The following is a 25549-nucleotide window of genomic DNA, read 5'->3' on the forward strand; positions in this document are numbered from 1 at the left end:
ACAGATGAACTACTACTCTGACAACAAGAGATACTTTCTTTTGGGGCAGGCAGACATGAATTTTGAACAAAGATCCAAAATTAGAAAAATAAGAACACCGAAAAGGCAAAAACACCATTTTAATGGCTCCTCTAAAAGAATTTGACACCACGAAACAGAATCTCATTTTTACTGTGTAAAATCTCAAAATGAGATCTTGTACTTTTCTCTGCTTTGAGAATCAAAATCCAACATAGCATGCTGTATTCAAAGGCAAACAAATCCATTCCTCACTATTTAGATTTACCCCTTATACTTCTTCAGAAATCAAAAACATCGTCATCATCATCATCATCATCAATATCATCAACATCATCAAATGACCAATCCCAGTCTTTAAATGCCAGATCAAGTAATCTGCAACAGGAGGGTTTGATGTTTAATGTGTCACACTCCTACAAGAAGCTTCAAAATTCCATTTATTATCACCATAACTTTTAAAATAACTGTCTTAACATAGATGGGCTCCTTCCTCTGCCTGCTATGGAGTATGAACATTCAATTACTGTTCGGGGAGCCACAAATATTGTATTCAAAGGAGATTCATCACAAGTAATTAAATTCTACAGAACACTTACCGTATTGCTTGTTCTCCCCCAAAATTTCAGTAGAAAAGACCAACGCACACATTTCATAAAATTAGCTTCCTGTTTTGCTGCAGTTCTGTTGACCAACACGCAGCTTCATGCTCACCTACCTTCCATTTCAGATCTATGTCTTTTTAATAAAACTGAGTAATCTGGTTGTTGAATAGAACACTGAATAAAAGTGTCACCTGAGCTCACAAATACAGTGGGATTTTGCCATTTATCCTAAATACAGTGAGATCACCCTAGACAGACGTACTGTAGCCTCATTATTTTTAACTTAGGCTATGCCAAAAAAGAGGATGTATCAACTTGTTCTCTATGCATCACTGCCCATGATCCTACAGAATGGAGAGCATATTATTTCAGCAAATGAGTCATTTCACCTATTTTAGGCACTTATGCTGGGATGGGATGAATCATTGTCTAGAGGCATTCATCTTTCTGCTACTATAGAAGGATTTCAGATGAACATCTGAAGTACTAACTCCTTAATGTACAGGAAATGAAACTCAATCTGGTCATTTTTCCAGTGAACTCAGGATTGAATTCAGGATTACATGCCACCTATATGAGGCAGAGACAGAAACCATACACTAAAGAAAAGCTTTAGGATGTTTTAAATATAACATGCTACAGTGTTTAGTTCAGTTAATTGCATCCTTTAAACAAAGCAGATTTCAGTTTTCAATGGCTTTTCAGCTTTTAAAGTTATTACACTTAAATTAAACTTCCAAACGTCAGCCCAGGACCTCTGGGTTTTTTTGCAGTTAGGTCTTGAAAAACTCCAACACCTCACTTCCAGTACTTCAAGGGAAGTCATGAACAGGAGGGAGAATGACTTTTTACATGGTCTGACTGTGGTAGGACTAGGGGGAACGGGAGATTTAGGTCAGATGTCAGGAGAAAATTCTTTGCTCAGAGGGTGGTGAGGCCCTGGCACAGCTGCCCAGAGAGCTGTGGGTGCCCACAGGCACTCAAGGCCGGGTCGGGTGGGGGGCCAACCCATGGCAGGGGTTGGGTGGGCAGGCAGTGTGGTCCCTTCCAACCCAAGCCATTCTATCATAAGGCTGGAGCCCACCCAGCCCCAATAGCCCTCTCTCTCTCCCTGACTGTCCTCACTGGGAAAAAGCTTTTGTTTGTCTTCAGCTGGAATCTCTCCACAGGCCTAGTAGGCTTCCCAGAGCCAGCCCTCATCCAGGCTGAGCGAGCCCAGCTCACCAACCTTCTCTTCACAGGACAAGTACTCCAGCCTTGACCATCCTGGTGGTCTCTGCTGGACTTTCCACAGCTGGCAAAAGTCCTCTTTGAAGTATCTGCAGCAGTATCTCACCACATACTAGTGGAGAACAGAGGAGTGAAATCTCTTCCCTCAATCTGTTGCTCACCTCCAGCTTGTCCCCAGCTACTCATTAAGCTGGCAACTAGGTTTTCATTCTCAGTAATCTTCATAATGGAAAATGGAAACCTCATGGAAGCAACAGTCAGATGCTAATTGGTTATAGCACCAACAATGATATTTAGGTATGCGGTTTCTAATTAAAAGTATTTACATCCATACAGATTTCCACAGGTTTGACAAACCTGCATTAAGGCTAAATGACCTCACAGAATTACAGTTTTCCACTTGTAACTTCTAAGCTGCCAGGTACATTTGAAAAGGCAACTTGAAAATTTTAACTACATCCATAAAATCGTTTACACACCAATGTATCCATCCTCCTCCTTCTCCCACCATCATGAAATATGAAATATACAGACAGAAAATATATGGATAGAAGGAAATGAGGAAAAAAAGAATCACCAGCTGAATGGAGGAGGATCACAATAAAAAGAATGGGAAGCGTAGGTACTGTTATGAAGGCATTTAGTAAAAAAAACATCATGAAAATTGAAATAAGAATGGTGTAACAAGAAAATTTTCTTTCTGAGCAATTAAGAATAGCTATGGAAAAAGAATCAGAATTTATTAAATACCTTTTATATGTCAATAATAAGAAACAAAATAATGCTAACCAACCAGAATATGGAAATACAGAAGCACAGTTTTACTTGTCCTCCAGTTTGCCATGAATAATGTTTCATTGATTTGCGCTTCAATCCAATTACTGCTATTTTGGCCAGTTTTACACCAAGAATCCCTTCAATAATCATTCCCTAAAATGGAACAATTAAATTCTTCACTTTCATGGATAGAATTAAAAAAAGGTAATCATTTAAAATTCAAATTATAGGGTCAGACTTTCTTTTAAAGTACGTGAAGTAAACAATCAAAGATTTGATAACATGGAAATTAGGAGGAAGGTTATATTGCTTTGAGTCCTTTCACTATGCATTACCATACATTAAATTTTACTGCACTTTTTTTTTAATATCCAAATCTTCCTACATAGAGCTGTGTATTTTTTGTGATTACAGTACCATCAAACAATACAGTGGAGCATGATTACACTGCATTCCCTATTGTAATTCTGGTGATTCACCCAACCCTGTTTTCAAGCAGCCAGCTGAGATACTGGTGATAGTCTGATCACAGAAACAAGACCAAAACTATCACTCCCAAGTTATCTCTCAAAGGTGCAAAGGTGAAAAACAATAACAACAATAAAAAATAAGCCTTTGTTGAACTGTCCATTGCTGCTGTTATATGGCAACAAAGAAAAGAAAGGCGGATAGATAGAAATTTACACAGGGTGTCAAAAACTGGAGATTAATACAACCAAGTATTAACTTCATAACCTTAACTGTTCTTTCCTCTTTAATAAACCCAGCAGTATTCTAGGCGATGAAAACAGCAAACTGAAAAATCCAGAATACTGTGCAGAATACTGTGCAATCACTTAAATGCTACCTGCTAAATGTTATCACTTCTATGGCTACAGCATAGGATTTTGCTCCTTAAAACTAATCCAATAATAGAACTCTGTTTTTTATAGACATTTATTTCCCACATGAGAGCAACGTGACGGTAAGACTGCTCTTTTAGGAAACATGAGACATGAGCATGAGTATTTCTGGGCTGGGTAAAGAGCTGAAACCAACTCTCCCACCCTTTGGCAAGTGTTTTAGCTATTTGACCAAATGGTGACCATCACTTCATGTCTACTTGCTCTCTTTCAAAAAGAATGATTGACACTCAGATGGATGTCTACCAGTGCAGAAAATGGCACCACGCTGTGGAACCTGCATGGGCATAGATGCAAAAGAGAGATTCATCTGAATAACCTTGTGCTGTACGTGTCGAAGAGCACTCTATGCTCCCTTTCTACTTTCTCCTTTTTATTGGGATAACACAAATTCAATCTTACAAACAACTCTTCCTATATATGACTCTGTAAGCAAAGTTAGACATAGATACATTTGGTCAGATGAATCACACTCTAACACAAAAATCCTCAGTGATGTTTCTAACATTAGAGTGGGGCAGGAATTCAAACACATTCCTTCAAACCACCCAGCAAGAAAGAAAAGACATGCATTCTTTTGCTATGCGTAAGCTCTTCTAGATTGCCTTTTGAAGGCACCCAGTTCTCTCCAAGGTTCATTAGAATGACAAGTACTTAATGTCACAGCTTAACTTTTAATCAGGTACAGTTTTGTTTCCTTAAAAACCTCACAACCCTCTTAATGACTCTTCACATATCTAAGCTTCATATTCCCTACCAGCTTCTAGTTCACAGAAACAGTAGTAACATATGTTATCAGTAATGGTAGGTTAAATAACAGATAGTGCAATGTCCTTTGAACGAGTAAACAAACATAATGATGGTTCTTATTACTTACACGAGGTTTACAGAAGATGACATACTAGATTACATATCAGTGGTTGCCAACATTGTTGTCAACTACTGATATCAAGATATATCACATTAATTGCAGTAAAATGTTTTGAACAATAAAATACATAGCAGCTCTTGTGTTACCTTGGTTTGTTTGGAGGAAGCTGTCGACTTGGTCGTCTGATGGACTGGTTTGGCTGTACCTTCATAGAAGTTCTGGGAGAAGATCTAGCAAAGGGGTCTGGTGCTGGAGGTTTCTTGGGTATTTTTTTCACCAGTCGGCTCACCCATTTTTGCTGTTCTTCTGTAGAATTAGCTAACAGTAGTAGATTCTTCGCCGTTGAAATATCATAATACACTGTAGTAAGAGTTTTTCAAATAAAAATTAATAATAATTGTTATTTTTCTTAACATGTCCCCTACATAAAAAATTTCACTAAATATCATCCATTTCCTAAAACTCACTATTGCTTCACTCAGCAATGCTGCACAACAGTGTGAGCAGTCTTACAACTATGCTCTACCTGCGTGATGCTGACAACACAGCAGGTATGAAGCCATCCACCCACATGGCATTCACTCATAACAGTGAGCTGATCCTCTTGTAGACACCTTCAGAAAATTTTACATACCCACTGAAGAAAAACCTACCTCTTGAAGTTTAGTTGGTATCACAGATAGGACCCTGTGATTCATTAGCATGCCTTGTGACTCCAGCAACTATACACATACTCAAATAGCTGCTAATTACCTTTGCAAGGTGCTATAATCTCTTCTTTTTTATCCATATGATCTTTGTGACATTTGATATGGCAACGTCGACATTCCAGAGCAGGAGGAGGTTTAAACATATGCCAAAGAGGCTTCATACAAGCTTCACAATTGGTTGGAAAGTGATAAAGAGTAGGTATAAACTCATGTCCTTTGTGACAAATATAATTTGACTTCTCTCCCATAGGCTCCACAGGAAATTCCTGCTCCTTTTTGCTCTCTCCTTCGTTAGCATATAGAATCTAGAATTAAAGCATAATAATCTCAGAACTCCTTTATGACAAACACATATTCAGAATAATTCCTGAATTAGAAAAACCAAAGAATAACACTGGCATGAATACTTTCAACAACTTTGAAGTAAAAGCTTCACTTAGACAAAGTTAGGGGAATATGTTTCAAAATATGGTATGTGATGTATTTTACACTATAAACATTAATTTATTATTGACTACCTGGAATATCCTTGGAATTTCCTTGGCATCTGCTCTGTACACATCAGTCTGGGTGACTGGTCGGACATGGAATAGTTTGCTGTAAGAAATTGTTTCAATAAAGACAAAAATTAATGTTATCAATATACAAGCAATAATCCTGTCTTTCAGTCCTGCACACGGATTTCCAAGCCCTAAATAAACACAAATCACAAATATACAGCTGTATTTATGAAAAAAATGATAGCAATGAAAAGCTGACTTCAGTGATTGCTGGGAGCTTTCTAACACAATCCTCTGTTCAGACTCCAGCCTTCAAATAGCCAAAATCTGTATTTGTTAAGGAAATAAATTAATTATATAACCCACCTATAAGCATGCATTGTAGTGAAAATGTACAAACACTGAAAACTATAGCCTCTCAGCTACAGATTTCTTAACATTTCTTGCTACAGTGTGTGTGAGATATGTCTAGCTGAGCTAATGAAAGCACTTCCCTTATGCCAGTTGAGCGCTCTGTATTGGCTAACAAACATCTAAACAGAGCTAACTGCAAAAGTACACTCCAACTGGCACTGTGATACAAGACCACATCTTTCTAAAAGGCCTTTCTGACAAAGTCCACCTGCAAACCAGAGGAAGCAATCTTGTGTGCTAATACTCACTCTATGTCTAATACCATATAGGGATTGGATTGCTCTTTATCTTGTTCGCTGTCGTAGAACAGGATCTTCTTACTGCTTACAATTACATACTGTTAGGAGGCAGAAAAGAATAAAACATACATTATAATCCAACTGATCACATCAAAGATGTGACAGAAATATTTTTCTACAGTTTCATTGAATGGTAGCTAAAAGCATAATAGTAGTACTATATCTTGACTCCATACTTTGTTAGTAAATTAACTGCACTATGAAATTTTACTACCTGATGCATTAGTTTACATTGTCATATTAGTTGGTACTTAAACAAATGTAAGCATCTGTCAGGAGATCAAAATGAAAGTAAGAGAGAGATTAACTCAAAAATTTTTAGTTTCTAATTTACAGATTTAATTTTCTCTCAGAGCAGCAGCAATTATCGTCTTAGGATGCCTATTTTACATGCGCAGCTCACAACTAATAGGCATCACACTCACAAAGTTCAGAAAATCAGGTACCCCTAAGAACTCAAATTTCTAGAACTTTATCCAAAATGAACAGTTTGACTGAGCAAACTGATATAAACAGCATCGGTTTCTCTTTGAGCAAAGACCACCAAAGAGGCTACTGAAAAGCAATCAGCAAGTGAGGGTTGCACAGAGCAGATGCACAGCCGTTAGTTTTCTCTCTTAAACAAGGAATTTGTGAAAAGCATGTTTCCAGTCTGTAATGAGTTCTAGTTACATGATGCTGTTGAGAACATACAAATGTCTGAAGTCTGTAAGCAGCTGTTTTCAGCTCTGGTAGGACAAAAAAAATGCCTTAACAGAATTATATGTTCAGAGAATGGCTTAGGTTGGAAAGGACTTCTGAAGTTCATCTGGTCCAACTTCTGTAACCCTCAGACATAGCTACATATAAGCTACTATACTTTTTATACTTTTATACTATACACTTAAGTAATTACAAGAATACGTATTGAAGAAAGCGCTGAAAATCTGCAGCGAAAATAAAATCCAAACTACACATGAAACAATAAGAGATTGCAAAAAGAAAATTGTTGTATTATTATTGTTTACCTTTTTAACCCAACCAAATTTTTTAGTGTTATTTCGAACAGGTAGCGATAACCAGCCTTCCAATCTTGATTCTGGAAGAACAAAACAAAACAAAACATACAGTGAAGAACATAAGTATTCACAAAACATTCTTTTTGAGCCTACTGTGCATTTAAAAATATGCACTGAAGATCAATAAAAAAGTAACAGAGCAAAGCTGAGAACATATAACATCTGGCAGAGTTTATCAGAGTAAATTTTCAGAAATCAATTAGTGTATTCCCCCATACAGCAATAACAAACATTGTGATTACAATAAACTAGTAGGTAAGAGGAAGAAGGGGAAGAGCAAACTTGCAGTGATACCACACACATTCCCTTAATCATTATTACTGTTATTTCTAAAGACTTTTAAAAAAGTCTATCAACCTTTAAGACTTAGAAGAATGTTTCTAAAGATATTAGTAGACCACGCAACATCCAATTATATATAAAAGACAAAACAGAGCAAAGTACCACCACCAATAAGCCTATAAATAGACCTCTCTACTCGGGGTAAAATTTCAGAAGTTTTATATTCTAATTCATATCTTTTTTTTTGCACTATGAATTTCTCCATATTTCTAATTGTGCCTAAATCTCCTAGAATTTCTATTCCAGAGTAAGTAATTTTTGGCTAAGCCCTAGTCCTTGCCTAAATTCAACTGCCCTTTCTTGTGATATTTAATGCTACACCATTGCAACAGTCAGATGCCCCATCCCTGGAGGCATTCAAGGCCAGGCTGGATGTGGCTCTGGGCAGCCTTGTGTGGTGCTTGGTGACCCTGACACATAGCATCTAGTTGAAACTAGATGATCACTGTGGTCCTTTTCAACCCAGGCCATCCTGTGATTCTATATTCTACGATACGATATGATTCTAAGACATCTATCTACAGCATTAACTCCTCAGCTGTTGTTTGATGTACACATTTCAGTAGTAACCCAAAGCCTACCCAAAGGATCAAACTGCCCACGCGCTCGGTGACACGTAGTATCTTGTAGTCTTAGACACTGTTTTTCACAGTACCCCTCTATACAGCAGTTTCTATCCAGTGTGGGAAGGAATTTTCCCCTTCCTTCTCTGAGTTAAAAATTCTGAAGCCATTAACACTGACAACCATTAAACCGTTAAAGGACATGCCCTGCAACTGCAAAAGCTATTTTCTTTCTCAAGAGAGGGCACTGGCAGACTTGTGCCCACATTTAATGCAGGTTAACAAACAACAATTAAGGTATTCGTAGAATTTCTGTTATGCCTACAGAGACTTGAAGAATATTCCAACATTTTCCCAGTATGTTTGTAAGCATCAGGAAGAAATAAAACCCCACAACATCCTATCTCCAATCTGCTGTTAGAAAATAGTCCTAGTTTAGACATGATTGTACTTTAGAACAAAATAAAACCATGCACATACCACAGCAACAGCTAACAAGGAAATATTATATAAATACTTAGTGATTCTTTTAGCAGAGAATGAAATAAGCAGAAGACAGGCATTACGCTTTACTCCAGTTTGAGGAAATAATGTCAGTACTCCAAAACAAGTTCTGCCTTTGATTGAAAGACATTCATAACTTAGAAGTGCCCCATGTAAAATACAGAAATATGAATGTAATTAGAAAATCCCATCTCTGACATTAACACTAGGCAGAAATGTTACTCAAGACAGTGCAGTCATACGGAAAGGGTACAGAACTAATGAAACAAAGTTCTGTTTTACCAGAGCTGTATAATTTCATTATATTCCTTATGCATCAGGAAAAACAAATTTAAATAAATTTTATTTTCCTTACAAAAAAAAATTGAATATAAGATTCAATGCAAGGAAAAAAAAAAAGTTAACGTTCAGAAGACTGAATTTCTAAGACCAAGCAATGTACATTTAGAGTGTGAGGGCTGACATATCTCAACACTTCAGTGAAACACAAAGATTTGACTTTCTGGTATCCTAGGGTCATGCAGATAGCTGAAGATACTGGGCATAGTCTTCCTCAAGATCAAGACAATAAGGATTTATTCAATGCTTTAATAAAAATAGTGTTTTATAAATGGCAATGAGCATCTATAAACATTTAGATAAAACAAGCCAATTACTTCATGTAAATTTTTCATGTAATTACTTTGCTTACTGCCATTTTTTTAAAGTCATGTATTAGTAAATGTTAGTTTTGAAATAGAAAAAAAGGAGCAATAAAGACAACACCGAGCATGTCTCAGGGATGTCACCTGTGCTATCAACTTCTGTAGGGCTGTGAGAACAAGACAAAGGTTCTTCTTCTGAGTCAGAATCAGAATCGAGAAGCATGCGAGAACTGGAAGGCTTAGTGGCAATACTGACAGAGGTGGAAGAGTGCTTGTAGGTAAAAGACATGGATTCCATAGTGTGGGACTGAGTGATATGGACTAAACATAAAGAATAAAGGAGGAAAAAGGTAGAAAAGAAGTCAAAACAGTGTCCCTAAAAAGAGTATTAGTTTTACATTTAATCACATAACAATTGCAAATAGACCAGTATAATAAGATGAAAAAAGGATTAGTTTCAATGTCAGACAATACTGTTTTTTAAAGAAACATCTTTAAATAAATTTAAGAATGAAGTATGATTACTGATAGAAGTAGTTAGTACATGGATAGTGAACTCCATCAAAGCATTGGTCAGTGATAGGAACACATTAAGATAAAAAGCCCCAGAAATATCAAATACTTCAGTTTCCATGGTAAAACAGATAAAAAACCCAATTCAAATAGAAATATTAATATGAATAACATACCAGGGAATCCATCGTCTGCCTCAGCATCTCCAGGCCCGCTGCCTATGCTACTGTTGTCTAGACCAATGTGTAATGACTGTAGTTGTGACCGAAGCTGTTCAATGTCACTGTCTTTGCTGTCCAGAGTCATCTGGAGCTCAATTCGTATCTGACTCTCTTCTGCTATTTGCTGTAAGGATAAAAATAAAGGTTTCCTATTGTCACGATACTCTGCTTCTCAAAGAAAATTTGAACTTAAAATTATGGAGGTTTTGCAGTCAGTCTCAATACATGTGCTGCATCTTTCTTTCGATCAAGGAAATTCAGGAATAGAGACTGTATACACTACCTTACAAGACCGAACGATTTCACTAAGCATTACAGAAAATGGTATCAATGTTTACACTTGTTAAGAGGATCTTACTGCCTGCATTTCATTGATTTCTTTCTGATACTTGATCATCATTTGTGTTAACTTCTCTCGTTCAGATTTCAGTTCCATATGCAGTTTCCTATTTTCCTTCTCCTTCCTCCGTACGTCGGTGTCAGCTCCACGTTTGACTGGACCCTTCCGATTCATGATCTCAGCCAATTTATTCACAGCCTTCCCATGAGGGAAACAGAAGCAAAAAACAAACAAATAAATACAGAGCAATGCTGCAGAGAAATAGTCTTCTCCACTACCTGTGATCAAGCATTTTTAATCTGTGAACTAAGATCTCTGCATATCTGGTAGTAGAAAGTTACTTGCATTAATCAAAACTGAATAAAGGTAATGCTGCCATTTTCACTTAAAACAAATGTTTCTTTAGAAGACTTCTACTCATTTAAATGCTCTTCAGTTTCAATTAGCTAGTGGATGAAAATGCCACTTGCTGTTAAAAACATCTGATACGAAAATCAGAATTAACATTTTATGGTAATTACAGAGGATCCTAAATCAAGTGAAAAATTTATTTGACTGAAATCAAGACTTATGTTGGTGGACTGCATGAAGATTAGGACTTTCTCTGCAATAACTGAAGAGGATGCAATTTCACTACTTAGCTGAGGCAAAAAAAGATAAATTTGACATATTTTACTTCATCAGGAAAAGAATGAAGTGCTAAGTTCTGTGCTTAGAAAAAATATGAACATTTCATTATTAAATCATCGACACTTATTTCTTTGGATATATTTGCTTACCTGGGTTTTCAGTGTTCTTTCATTCAACAGTTGTTTTTCAAACTGTGCTTTAATATTTCCTATATTTGCTTCTTCTTCTTTTAACTTCGCAATTTCTGTAACATGGTAATTTAAACAAACAAACACAAAGATATAAATGAAAGCACATTACAAAAGAAAATAGTATTTTTAGAAACAAAACTATAGGCATAACGAATTGTATTTGGTTCTGAGAATACATACGTTCTTGTTCCTCCTTCAGTTTATTGTTTAGTTCTTCTTTCTCATTAGCAAGATTAGCCACGTCGCTTGTTAGTGTTCTATTTGCTTCCTCCAACTACAAACAAAAAGTACATGTGACCATATATCTAAAAATCAATGACATATGAAAACACTACAGCACAGAAGGAGATGCTTCAGACAGAAACCAGAACAAGTGTAAGATGACCAGCACAGGGGCACAGAAGAGATACAGGGAAGAAACAGGGTACAAGATACATACATATATATATTTATATTTAACTAGTTAATTCAAAGAAAATAAATAGTTAAATGTGTAACATATTTAAGTATTCTAAACTACAACGGATAACTCAAATTGCAATGCTCACGTACACCCCTACCAAAATAATGATGTATATTACTCACAGAGGCTATGGTGGCATCCTTCTCAGTAAGCTCCTGTTTATGCCGAGCCATCATTTCTTTAATCTCCAGTTCTTTCATAATCTTCTCTTTTTCCAAATCGGAGTACTGTTCTTCAGCAATGGAACGTGCAAGTTGTTCTGAATCTGCTTTTGTCAAAGTGATTTCTAGCTGTGCTGCCAAGGAATCTCTGCAAATTATTGATACATACTGTTAACTCAAAAAATGGGAGGTTACTTAAAACAAAACAAACAACAAAGCAAAATAAAATAAACCACCAAACCCCACCTGAACAAAAATAAGAGAAAGCTACCCTGATCTATATGTTAACAGTACAAGCAGTACCTCTCATCCTGTAACTCTTGTATCTTTTGCTGCATCTCTTTACAAAGTTTGGTCTTTTCCTCACATTCTTCTTTAAGTTCTCGAACTTGTGTCTTGTACAGAGTCTAGAATTTGAAGTAGGAAAGAAAAGGATGTGACTTACATAACCTAGTTCGAAGGCACACAAAAATTGATACAAGAGGACATGGTATGCTGTTCTTTAACCATATGCTCAGTTCAAGCATAACCATCCAAAGCTTCCTCTACATTTAAGTGAAGGTCATCGAAGGTCATAATGATTCCCAAATATTATTTGCTTTATTTTTTTGTTGTTGCTATTTGCTTGGTGTTCCCTTGTTTTTTCAAACAACAACAAAATAAACCCACTCTCTCCCCCCCCCCCCCCCCCCCCCCCCCCCCAAAAAAAAAAACCCAAAAATCCTGTGTACTTTGATCAGGTAGATGAATGAGATCTAATTTATACATTTGTAAGCATGCTGTATAAAACTGGCAAACTGAATTTTCTTTTCTGTACTATTTTAAAATAGAAACAGAAATAGATTAGGTAGAGCTTGGATTTTAACCATACAATTGCACTGTAACAACATGAGAGCCCAAGAGGAAAAAGACAAAAGAGGAAGAGAAAAATAGGTCAGGGAATACAAACCTCGAGCTATACAGGAAATTAAAGAAAAATTACACTGCTCTGTATGCTAAGAATGGCTGATTGACAGATAACTGCCAGTGGATTTAGTGCAAGGCTTTCATGACGAAGTCTCTCAGGATTCTCTCTCTGGTCCATCCAGAGCAGTCAACTGACTTGAACCTTTCTTTTTTTCTTCTCCTTTGACATGTGCAGTTTTTGACCAGCTACTCATCCTCCTTACTGATATAAAGACCACAGTAAAAGTGTGAGTTTCCTTCAATTCTCAAGCAAGACCCTTGGCCTTTTCTTTTAGTATGATTGGCAGTGCACTATTAATTTAAGTTAACCTTTATATGTTAGTGATTATTTCTAACAATCCCTAGTTATTGTGCCTATTACACTGAAGCAAAATCTCTCAATGGATCTTTGCAAAGTTTGGTTATTATGCAATAACTTTCTTCTAAGCCTTAAATGCATGTGTTTGGTAATGCCATATGATTGTTTCAATACAGCTTCAACGCTGCCTGGACCAGATGCTGAATGCAAAAGTCTTGAAATGTCCAGAAAACTATTTGCATTATGGAATGAGCTGCTCAACTTCTTCCTTCCCTTAACCTGTGCTTGGGATGCCCTTCCAAAGCTGGTCCATTTCTTAATATGAACTCTTTCGTTCCGCTTAGAGATCAAGAGCAAGGAGTGGTAACAGGGCTGCAGTCAAGAAAGAAGGCAGACCCAGGAAAAAGAATTAACTTTGAATTAGAAGGATGAAGTGCTTCATGGCTGAGAGAAAGAGAAAAAGCAATGTTATATCTAATAAACAGATTGGTATAAAAGTAATGAAACGTAATACATACTGAGAAATACTGCTCAGCTTCAAGTTGGTCTTGAAGCTCTTTCATTTGTCCATCTGCATCTTGACGTTCCCTAGAAAGTAATAAAATACATTAAAGAAAAGATATGAAGATTCCAAACTAGAAAATGTTTGGATGCAAGAAATGGCTGCATTCACATTCTTTATATTCTGCAGTTCAACCTGAGTCTTTGTCAGTTTAATACAGTTAGCATACTAGCTCCAACAGTGTCACTGATAAAGCAAACAGCCACTGATAGAATGTTATTTCCATGTAAAACACCACTGATCTGACAGATTGTTTTGGGTTTTGCTAGAGAACAGTCTCTGAGAACTTCTTTGTCAGGAATCGCTTCTTGAATTCACCTATTAAAATAACTCAGAAAGTCACTCAGTCACATAAAAAAAAGATCAGCAAGGTAGCAGAAAAGATTTCCACCATTATTTTGTTATGGCAATTGCCACATTCAGCTTTCTGTGTGATTAACTGCATCTTGCTTGAAGAAAAGATGAATCAAAACATAACCCTTCAGAAAGTCATAGAAGACCAAAGCCTAAGTTACACATGATCTACACACTCAATTTGTTTTGTTTTGTTTTTTTTCTGTCACAGGAATGTTGTTGGTGTAATTTTTTAAATAGTTATTATTTAAATAGTCAAATTATTCACTGTAAGAACCTGAAGAATTGCTAGGACAACACAATTCCTGTCTTAACTCCTCCAATTATTCTGAACTCCTCCAATTATTTTGTTCTCCCCACCCCCCATTTTCTTTTGCACTTTCTTCTCTTATTTTAGGTTTTCAGCACAAATCTTGAAGATCAATGGCTTTTACGAAAACTACAAATCAACAATATTTCAAAAAAAGTAAAATAGAGCAACTCTGCTCACTTGCGGAGTTCATTATTTTGTTTCTCCAGACTTAATTTGATTTCCTGAAGATGGTTATTCTCCTGTTTCAGCTGCTTCTCTGACATTTTTAAGGTGTTGACCTGTTGTGTTTGCATCTTGAGGTCATTTTGAGTGAGACAACGCTTTTGTGTTTCTTGCTCTATTTTTAAAGTCAGGTTTTTAACCTACAAGATAAGCAGAAACCTGAGGGTTAATAATCTACACAGGGAAGTAACATGCAAACAGTGTTTCTTATTGACACTTCCTATATAATTTGCTCCAAATCTAATGCCTCCTATTTATTTCCATGGAAAGTACAGAAAGTGAGAGGAAAATCACACTGTACAACAGAGGAAATTCTCAGCTACTACTTTTCAACATCACCACCAACACCACTAGCTGTGAATTTTTGCAAGTGATGAACAAGAGCCTGCATACTACATTCACAAAAATCTGCACTAGTGGAGGTGACTGTTTCACTGCTGCTACGACAGCATTGTTGCTAGGAAAATGCTACCCATGCTGTCCATCTTTCATCGGCCCAAACAGATGTAAGTCAGAACATGTCAAATCTGGACTATATACAGTGTGTGTGTGGTAGGACGGTCCAGCTAAGACTGGCAATGTGTTCCATAGTCTTCAGACTGGTATGGAGCCTGCAGTTATCTTGTTGCAGGAGAAAGATTGTCTTCTCTGACCTGACTCTGTAAGTTCGAGCTGTCAGCTTAGTCAGTGTTGCAATGTTAAGGCCAGAGGTGATGGTTTGTCTGTGTTCCAGGAAGTCCAGAAGTATCACTGCTTTCCTAACCCAAAAGACAGGGCACATCAGTTTACCCACTGAGGGCTGCATCTTGAACTTTTTTTTTCTATGAGGAATTCACATGTTGCCTCACCATGGACTGCTGTTTTGCCTCTCACTTGTAGCGTGATACCACATCTCATCACTGGTAATGATGTGATCCAGGAAGCTCTCACCTTTGGCCTTGTATTGGTTTAATAGGTCTTGACAAAGTTGCACACAGTGTTCCTTCTGCTCCTGTGTGAGCATTTGTGGGACTCACCCAGTGTAAACTATGCAATATTACAATGCTGCCGCTAATGTTTCAAATGCAGTGAAGCCAATATCCAGCTCCAGACACAATTCCCTAATTGTAATCCTCAGATCAAGATTCATTCTGTCGTATAACAGCAGTGCATGGCCCTCTTGAATGTAGCTTAGCTTCAACATCACTGTTGCCACCACTGAAAGACACCAACCACCACCTTACGAGCTCACATCTGCTGTTTGATCTCCAGAAACATTCAGCAAGTGTCAGTGAATGTCAATGGGTGCATTTTTTTCTGCATGGAGGAATTCCATGAGCCTTTGCTTCATAAGCACTCCCATGACAAATGGCATTTTGTCAGACTGCACCTATTCTGCCACCTGTCACGTGGCAGAAATGTTCAACCTTTACTGCTATACCACCAACATCCACCTATGACATTGTGGGTCAACACAATAAAATAGGAGGCATTACTTTTGGAGCAATCTTCATACATTATTGTATAACATGCACACATTTTTTAATAGATAAATCCATTTCCTGAATAAAGTTATTAGTTCACAATAAAAACCTAGTCTTTCCACATGTCAATTTCTTAGCATTTTACATTCCAGAATAAAAACTTTGATATCAATAATGCTGGAAAATGAAACCACTCTGTAAAGTTGACTTTTTAAAGCTCCAAATACAAAGAAGTAAGAATTACTGCCATTTATATTCACAAACACCCTAAATATGGCTGTAACAAAAGGAAAATACAAAGACATTTAAAGCTAGCTTCCACTTAAGACTTCTTTTGTCCCCGTTACATACATCTTCATTTAGTTTATCCTTTTGCCTAAGGAGTTCATTTATTTTCTGCTGTGATTGTTTGAGATCACAATCCAACATGGAGCGCTGCTTTTCAGCTTCTAACAACCGATTTTCCACTTTTTGCTTCAAAGCTCTCTCTTCCAAAAGTTTCTTCTCCATTTCTGTGAAGAAAGAGATTTAAGGTCAGCCTGCAAATGAATCACTGTAAAACAGGGAGTTTAAAAGGGTGAGGGAGGTGAGGAAGAACATCTACCCACACTAAGTAATGGTTGTCAGTTATGACAGAGGCTGCTGAAAAGTGGTTCATTAAATTTTTCACGGTAAACTGTGAAAAAGCATCCCAAAGGATTCTTTGCACACATTTCTGCCTGAGAACTATTACTTACTCTTGAGTTTCAATATAAATTCCCATTTATTTTCAATATATTTGAGAGGGATAAAAGAGTGGCTTTCCTCTTAAAAAAATATTTTCTACCTATAGATCAAGTATTGCTTTGACTGTGATAATCTGAAATCAATTAGAGAGTTGAAGCTGTTGAGAAAACTGATGGACCAAGTGACTCATATGGTACATCTGAATCTTTCTGCTTTTTTGGAACATCTGCAAGCTCAACATTTTTGTTAATGTTCTGCATTTGGAAGGATAAGATCCGTAGGTTATTTTTTAAGCACTTGGAGTAAACATAAGCAATTTAATTCAAAAATAAGAACCATCTTCTGGAATCATCTACTAATTATCCCTCTCTCTAGGACATTTCAATTGTTAGGAGATACACCAGAATATGCACGGTGACTACGGAAGCCTAGCAAAGGCTTCACTATGTCTAACAATATCTAGTAATCTATTTAAATTTTTAAGCTGTTGACATATATTTTATTTAGAAAGAGATTTAACAACACTGACAAAGGACACACATAATCTTCTGAAAATCTTTCCAACAGTTTTAATAATATAAATTTAATAATATCCTAGCTCAGAATACCATAACACAGAGAACGGATTAGTGATGTTGGCAACAGAAATTCTGTTGTACTCATAGAGACTAAAACTGCCTGCCTTTAACCTAGAAGATCATAAACAGGAGGATTACAACTGATTTACAAAGCTAGTTATATTTTAAAAAGAACAGGGGAATAGAGAAAACATAACTACGTTTAAACTTCTACTATCATTAAAAAATTCTATTATCTACCCTCAATAAATTATGCTTAAGTCTAACTGTGATGTCAAATACAGACCTTTCATGGCTTCAGATTTTGCCTCTTCTATAGATTCATAAATCTTATTTTTGTCTGCCAGTCGTGCTTTTGTGGCTTTATGTTCAGCTTCCTCTTGCTCAAGGTTCTGCTGCATAACTTTGAATTTGTATGTCATGTCTATTTCCATGTTGCTCTTTTCCTGTTAACCAAGAAAAGGGCATTAAAATAAAATATTAAATACATCAGGTTAGATACGAAATTTCAGACAACAGTAACATACTGCTTGGAAGTATGAAGACACAGCACAGATCCTAAGGTCATTGGAATTCACTTCTACTACCCATAGAAAAGCATCGATAAAATGCTCTAGAAGTACGCAGTGAAATTCCCAGTTGCAAAATATTATAGAATTTATTCTAAAAAATATTAGCAAAACCTTTTTTTTTTCCTAATAATTTCTGGCAATACTGAGAGTTTAAAAAGGTCAGATTTCATAGCAAAAATGAAGTGCTACAGCTTCATGATTAAGCTATACATTGGTGTACATTACTGTAAACTTTACAAATATAGTGAATTGAAATCATAAGGGAAATGAGGTCTTTTTTCCCCACTTTTCAAACTTCCAAAACAATGAGAAAAATCCACAGAAAAAGAACTGATGCTGAAAACAAGGCTTAATTTCTCAAACTTTGTCTCCATGTCTCAATTAAAAAAATCCCAACCGTAAGAATCTCACAGGAATGTACCACAGATGTTCACTAGGAACTGCTGTTACCTTTTCTAAATCTGTAAGTTTTTCCTGCAATTGCCTTTTCTCCATTTCTAGTTTGGCTAATGCACTCTTTCCATTTTTCACTTCTTCTTCCAGGCTCGATATTCGACCTAAAAAATGAACGAAACATTAATGAGGCTGGGTAGCCTGTGAAAAAACATGTACTGTATCTACTTACTGATAAAAAGCTCTGATTCTAATTGTTAAGATCTTCACAGTGGTTTTAGAAATCAGTAACACACTTTCATCTTAAGTATCTCCCCACTTGTTTTCTCTGTAATGCATGTTCTAACTTAAATAGCATTGTATAAAACAGCTCGCTAATTTAGTTTCTGTCTGAAACTCAAATAACATTACCAGAATGTGTTTTTATTTCTGAAACCAGAAATAAGCTTAACTTCAGAACACTTGTTGCAATACCTTGTAAATCACTGATAATCTCTGATCCATGACTTCGATCTCTCCTTTCTGATTCTAGAGCAGACTGAAGATTGAGAAAGTCCTTCTCCAGTTTGAGTTTAGCATTCTCTAGCAGGCAGTTCTTATCCTGTAGTTCTCGATTATTAGCTTCCAACTGCTGGATTTGCTTTGTACTTTCAGTCTGGTTCTTCCTTAGCCTGGCTGCAGTTTCAGACTCCGATCGCAGCAAAGAATTGGCCTCATCCAACTAGCATTGATAAAAAGATACTTTAGAATAAACAATTAAATTGTAACATCTCCCACCGCCTTTATAAAATATTAGATTTAACAGATTAAAGAAATAAGGGGGTATTTCAAGATGACTTTTGAATATGAATATATGACAAGAAAGAACAGCTTTTAGAATTCCATTACATGTTCAAACCTCCATCATTACCACTAAAATCTGAACTTCAGAAAGCGATTACTTTAAAATATACACATATAAAGTTGGCGTGCCTGTCTTTGTAGTTGATTGATTTTCTCATTGGATATTTGAGAGTTCTGATTCCTCTTTTTTAAATCTTCAAGCTGATCTTTCAAACTGTTAACTAAAACAAAAACAATTCAGTTAATCACTGTAGTGAAAAAGTTTTTCTCTTTTAAAAACCTACATCAAAACAGAGCCCTTCAAGCAAGGTTCAACATACCCTCGTTTTCCAAATTGCGTTTCTTATCTGCTTCATGTTCTGCTTTTCTCTGGTATTCTGTATTCTTATGCTGAAGAAGAGCCTTCTCCCTTTCTAGTTGTCTGACTGCAGACTCTACATTTTTCCTTGAAGTTATCTGGATATATTTAAAAGAGCAAAACAAATCGCATTTGTTACGTGAAGAATCTCGGCAATCTTAAAGTGATTAAAAGACAGTTTACTTCAAAGTGGAAAAAAGACACATGCCATCTGCTTCCTGCAAACACAGTGCATCAGAACATCTGAACAAGTTCATCCCTCCTAGACCAACTAGAGCCAGGAGCTTTTATCAATCTAAGACGGTATGATGGGTTGCATTCAACAAATGCTGTAACCTGCCTAGCAGCCATGAAACATCCATGTAGTGTAAAATCTCAGCATGCACCTGTATGAACAACACATCACATTCCACATGCCCTCTGTAGATATGATACATGTGCAGTAGGCATTAAGGTGCAAAGCTGTGCAAAATACAGTCCTTTTACTGACGCAGTTAGAACACACTTGCAATACCAACAAATCAGCTGGTGTTGCCAACCTGCCATAAATACACAGCTACCAAAAATAATCTGCTGGTTCCTAAAGAAAAAACTCAGATACAAATGCTGACCTTTTAATTCCAGTAATTAGTAACTACTGACTTACCTCTTCATCTAGCTCTTTCACTATCTTCTCTAAACGAGTATTAGCAGATCTGAAGGAATAAGAAAAATATTTTTAAACCCTATTGACCACACACAAAAATAGGGTGTTTGGATGTGTTCAATTAATTTTTTTGCAAGATATTCTATTTTCAGCAATCACATTGAACGTCTAGGGCTGGGAAAGTCACTCAAACAATAGAGACATTCTTATGGAAGTACACAGATAAGCAGGCAGTGGGGGGAGAGGCCAAACCGTTGTGTAATAATATTTATTTACAAACATACCAAACACATCGAAACAATCTCACCTGTATTTCTGTTCTAGTTCATCTTTGGCTTGCAATTCATTACTGAGTTGCTCTTCTAACTTGCTTAGTTTTTTCTGAAACTGAGTAAAAAAGTCAAAAAAAAGCATGGTCTTTAAGTAAGACTGTTATCACATGAAAAAAGTGTAAAGCAGCTTAATAACAAAAAAAGGGAAAGCATGGAAAATTAATTTAACCATTAATTGTGATTTTTTTAAATTCATCAACAGATGGTAATTTCTAAGCAGAAGGTTATTTCATCTCTATTTCTCACCATTACAAGTTATTAATCTTGATTATTTTTATGATATAACATTTGCTGCATGCTGCATTACAGCAAAACATCACACAATTACATACCACAAAGTGACAGTCATAAAATTTCTTTAGGCAAATAATGTTGCTTCTGGTCATTTGCTGTATTCTTTCCCTGCCTAGAGTCTGGAGCACAATTTTTGGGACAGTCTCTTCTATACATGATTTAAAAATTAAAATGGCATATAACCAAACTGGACAATATTCAGAGAACATTACAAAACGTGCACCATGATCTCACAGAGAGAGGAATTCTTTCACAAGCAGAAAATTAGAAACAGTTTTAAAGTTTGGGAATGTTTTGTTGTGCTTAATATAAAAAAGATATGAATCAAATACCCCAAAATTCAAAAAACTAGATTATAAAACATGAATTTTGGAATTGCTTCACATCTTCAGGCCTTCAAACATTTCTTTTCCTCCTTCATCCCTATTCTACTCCGCACATATAACATGCAAAATCATAACATCCCCAGAACAGGGACACTGAAAAGGACATCAAAACCTAGAGACTCACTGCTTGAGAAAATGAGAATGAAAAAACCTGTCAGAAGTGAAATGCAAAATTTTAACAACTGTCACAATAGAAAGCAAATGTGAGAAACATGAAACTGTATTTGAAAGAACGATTGCTTTTTTTTATTTAAAGGGAAACTAAGACTTTTATTCTATTCACCAATGACAGGAAGGAAAGACGTGGAGCCCAATAAACATCCACGTTTAAATTTATGTTGTTCATTACACTACGCCTTTCCTTTCCAAAGTTTAACAATTAAGTAAGTTTTAACAAACGTTAACAAGCTACGCTTGAATATTACAAATGGTTCAGTGGGGTAATGAAGTAAGCTAAATACATGAAAAATTAGTAGCATTCTCCTCTCATCTGCACATTTAAATTCAGTTGGCAATCTTGAAAAGCTCAATAAACGAGCTTCACACACTCACTTCAACTGAGAGAAAGATTTATGCTCAAAAACATTCCTTTGTCACTATAGTTGACAACTTAATTTTCCAAACTCTGGATAAACGTGCCACAAATCGCAGCGCACAGCCAAGAACTACAACCTTTCCAAGGGCGATGCTGTTTGGGGCAAACAGAGCCCTACACATTTGTTTTCAAACCAAATTGTAAATGCCAGAAGAATCAGAGAGAAATGTGTACTCATTCATCGTCACAGTGCGGTACCTGTACATTCGAGTACAACAGTTCATTCAGAAGCTGCTACAGACACTTCACTGTTAACGGTTTGGTGCATAAACATCGACAGTATTTAATGATATATCATGTTCACACAAATTAAGTGGGAACTATTTGATTCCTTTCATAATTCAAATATATTCACCTCCTTGCTGTCCTCTAGATAGAATTCATCATTTTTATTGAGGAGCATTAAAAGAGTGCTCCCCAGAATATCTGATTCCTTGCTTAAAACTCTGCCTCCTCCTAGCAGATTTAACAAAATTAGTTAATCATTCCTTAACACTTACAGGGAAAAAAAAGGCACTAACCTCATTTTTACTAGATTGCACCGATTCATTTTCTCTGCAAGACTGAGAGGAGTCACTTAGCAACCTGTCAAAAACAAAAACAAATCCCTCCTGCCCTTATTCAAGTTTTCAACAACTCTGGCAACCTCGCCAAGAAACACATTTCAATCGTTTCTCTCAAGCCTTATTTTGTCCTAACTGATTCTCAGAATGAAGCCTGTTTTATTCCAGTGAATCAGAATGATTTGAGCCTTTTTAAAACTAAGACTAACGTTTAAGACATTTTCAAGTCCATATCAGCTTATCGTTTTTACTTAGTACCCAATTCATTCACATCTATTCAGACACACTGAATATGATTAATCAAACAAAACAAAGGCAAGTAGATAGCAACTGATGTCCTAGCAAGCTATTACATTGCATAAACATTTTTCTGAACACCCAACCCAACAACAAGCAATTTTAGAGCTAAATTACAAACCTAGCAGTATTTTAAACCTACAACAGATTTTTAAAGACACTATATATTTTTATGCATATAAAAATACTATTTATTTCGTAAGAATTATCAAGGTAACCACAACTGATATATTCTATTTAAACTCTGCATCTTCTATCTTTACAATTGAACAGAAATGAATATAAGGCAATGAATAAATTAAGTATCTAGAGTGGAAAAGAAAGGATAGGCTATATGAGAAATTTGCAAGTATATTTTTAAAAATACACATTAAAGTCTCACATACAAATTATCTCTATAGTAGGTAAATCCTATAAAAGGCAGCTGGTTTCCCACAAAGGCTTTGGGGATTGGAAAGGTTTCCACATCTCCTTTGTCATCCTCAATGTCATCAAAATTACTGCTGTCTATATCACTACTAAGCTCAGGAACAACAGGAGCAGCAGCTACAGAAAGGAAAGAAAAGATCAACTTAATTCCAAGATTCAGCCTATGATGTAGGTTGTCCTGCTAGTTAAATGTGTATTAATCATGCAGCAGATCTCTAAATATTACTGTGAATATTTTTTTTTCTTAAATTGAAGTATTTTCACATTTACATGAGTTGCTTAATACATGGCATATCTTATGCACACAATGTATTTGCAAAGGTCATCACGCTTTAGAATGGAACACTAAATATAATCACCATATTAAGAAACTTCAGTAAATACATCTTTAGAAGTTATGATCAAGCTCATGAATCAAAGTGGTTGGTTTTTTTTTTCTTACAGCAATCAAGTTCACAATTTCTTAAACAAAAGGCAATGAAACCAACAAGCCCACTCTCAATGTAGCCTTAGCCACAGATTAAGAAAAAAAATTGAAACAAAGAAAAAAGAGACAATCATCAAAACAACAAGTCAGACAGAAATAGAACGCAACAAGCAGCCTTTCTGCTTAGATTTCTAAAACACTCAGTTTTGCTATTCAAAACAGAAAACTATAAATTAAAACAGTAAATATGAGAATACTTTTGGAAAGAAGACATTTTTCTTACTCACTCCTACTGATACAGGTTTAAGAATATAAATGATAAATAAAAAAGTTCAGGCAAAATTCTTGATAGCCAGAAAATATTTACTTATAAACTAAGTAAACAGTGAGTTATGAGCTCGTAATGAGTAAACAGCAGTTAACAGCCTTACAGTGTTTTTCATTTGTATTACTACTGTTAAGTAGCCTTATGCAAATATTGAACAAATATACAACTTTCAAGCTAATCTACTTACTCTCTCGGATGTTGTCCCAATTCCACTGGTCACTCTTAAAGAAAGGGTGATGCTTTATTTCTTCTACCCCATTCCTCCCAAGTCGCACGTCCCTGAACATAGCAATTAAGCCAAATTCACGTTAGGAAAAACAGCACTTGTTTTGTTTTTACTATAACTTGCTGTCAGTAAAGATTTTCTGTGTAAAACACATTAACGGTCAAATAAAAGAAAAAAAGGAAAAACACACCAACCAATGATCCTTAGTTTCTCATATGAAAATGTATTTATATAAAAATATATAATATCCACTCTCCCTGTTACTGCTTAAATGTCCAGAAGTTGGAGTCTGCCACGTGAGGAGAAAAGCAAGAAAGAGAGCACTAAGGCAAAAGCTCAGAAGAAACTCAAAAGAAAAACAAAACGCCAGCACCGTAGGGGAAGAAGAAACTGCCAAGGGCCGGTGTCTGCCAAACCACATGACAAACCTTAAGGCTCAAGTGAAGGAAGGTCTAACTTACTGCACAGAACAGTTATTCACGGCTGAACTGAAATAAATATTTTAAGAATTCCCTCCTCTGCCCCACAAGTAACCCTGACACGTCTTTTGCTGATATTTACAATGAAGTAAATCTCAAGTTCAAAAAGAAACTTCTAGTTCGACCAAATGAAGTCTCTCTTAAAACTATCTGTGAGAACATAAAACCAATGCGTGCAACAGAACTAATAAATCATAGGGTGGATGCTTATTCCTTCTTGTCCCTCTAAGTGCCTCATCACTGATCACGCACACAGAAAGAAGGCATCTGTTTCAAATAAATTGCTTGAGCGCTGTGTTAAATATAAACAGGAAGACAAACACACGTAGGGGAAATAAACCTCGCTGCACTCACGTTATTCAATTCTGCTCCTGTTTTCTGTCTGCCCTGCAGCTACTGAGGGTTAGAAACACTTAAAATATATTTTAACTGAGCAGAACAATCCTCTCTGTGAGTATAAAAACCATTATAAGGCAATTTATTCATTTATGATTGTTGTTGGCTTTTTTCCTACTGATCCCTCAATCCCTAGAAGCTGAACATTCGGCTGCAGTCAAACTGAGGTGGTGACACATCATCAATCCAGAGTTAAATTTGAACCTAAGTGTCATTTTCTTTAATCAGAGAAATCTAAGATAACCTCTGCTTTCTGGCACTAAGGAAAATTTAAGAATTCAGGTCAAGAATGATCTTACACAGATTAATATCAATTAAAAAAAAAAAAAAGCTCAGCTCCATGAAGGGAGAACTTGATGATTTAATTATATCCAGGACAACATCTTTTTTCTCTACTAGCTATACTTGTCAGTTAGTAACACTAGTTAAAAGAGAAAAGTTTGAACATTCTATGAAATTTCAAACAAAGTAGGCAAATATATGCTTGTTTTCATGAAAGTATGTTTTTATTTTTTATAAGCAGCGTCCACTTCATCACAATTTGTTC

The 25549-nt window shown here is 36.0% G+C and overlaps 1 protein-coding gene across 1 annotated transcript in view; it reads right to left on the reverse strand.

Annotated features, from left to right (window-relative positions):
- Window positions 1-299: 299 nt before the first annotated feature.
- Window positions 300-25549, reverse strand: part of ROCK2 (Rho associated coiled-coil containing protein kinase 2) — a gene marked incomplete at its 3' end in the record, with an annotated part of 90442 nt that continues 65192 nt past the window's right edge. The window contains exons 8-32 of the mRNA XM_079532561.1: window positions 24089-24180; window positions 23104-23263; window positions 22358-22442; window positions 20558-20637; window positions 20251-20299; window positions 19567-19702; window positions 19376-19467; window positions 18878-19124; window positions 18461-18567; window positions 17725-17884; window positions 16486-16646; window positions 14627-14811; window positions 13739-13808; window positions 12260-12363; window positions 11918-12104; window positions 11513-11606; window positions 11291-11385; window positions 10530-10709; window positions 10127-10295; window positions 7334-7404; window positions 6276-6364; window positions 5632-5710; window positions 5157-5418; window positions 4550-4763; window positions 300-396 (exon numbers count right to left, since the gene is read on the reverse strand). Coding sequence (XP_079388687.1) covers window positions 300-396; window positions 4550-4763; window positions 5157-5418; window positions 5632-5710; window positions 6276-6364; window positions 7334-7404; window positions 10127-10295; window positions 10530-10709; window positions 11291-11385; window positions 11513-11606; window positions 11918-12104; window positions 12260-12363; window positions 13739-13808; window positions 14627-14811; window positions 16486-16646; window positions 17725-17884; window positions 18461-18567; window positions 18878-19124; window positions 19376-19467; window positions 19567-19702; window positions 20251-20299; window positions 20558-20637; window positions 22358-22442; window positions 23104-23263; window positions 24089-24180 — 3265 coding nt within the window. The remainder of the gene's footprint in view (window positions 397-4549; window positions 4764-5156; window positions 5419-5631; window positions 5711-6275; window positions 6365-7333; window positions 7405-10126; window positions 10296-10529; window positions 10710-11290; window positions 11386-11512; window positions 11607-11917; window positions 12105-12259; window positions 12364-13738; window positions 13809-14626; window positions 14812-16485; window positions 16647-17724; window positions 17885-18460; window positions 18568-18877; window positions 19125-19375; window positions 19468-19566; window positions 19703-20250; window positions 20300-20557; window positions 20638-22357; window positions 22443-23103; window positions 23264-24088; window positions 24181-25549) is intronic.

Source organism: Tetrao urogallus (assembly GCF_951394365.1).
Source record: "Tetrao urogallus genome assembly, chromosome: 2".
NCBI lineage: Eukaryota > Metazoa > Chordata > Aves > Galliformes > Phasianidae > Tetrao > Tetrao urogallus.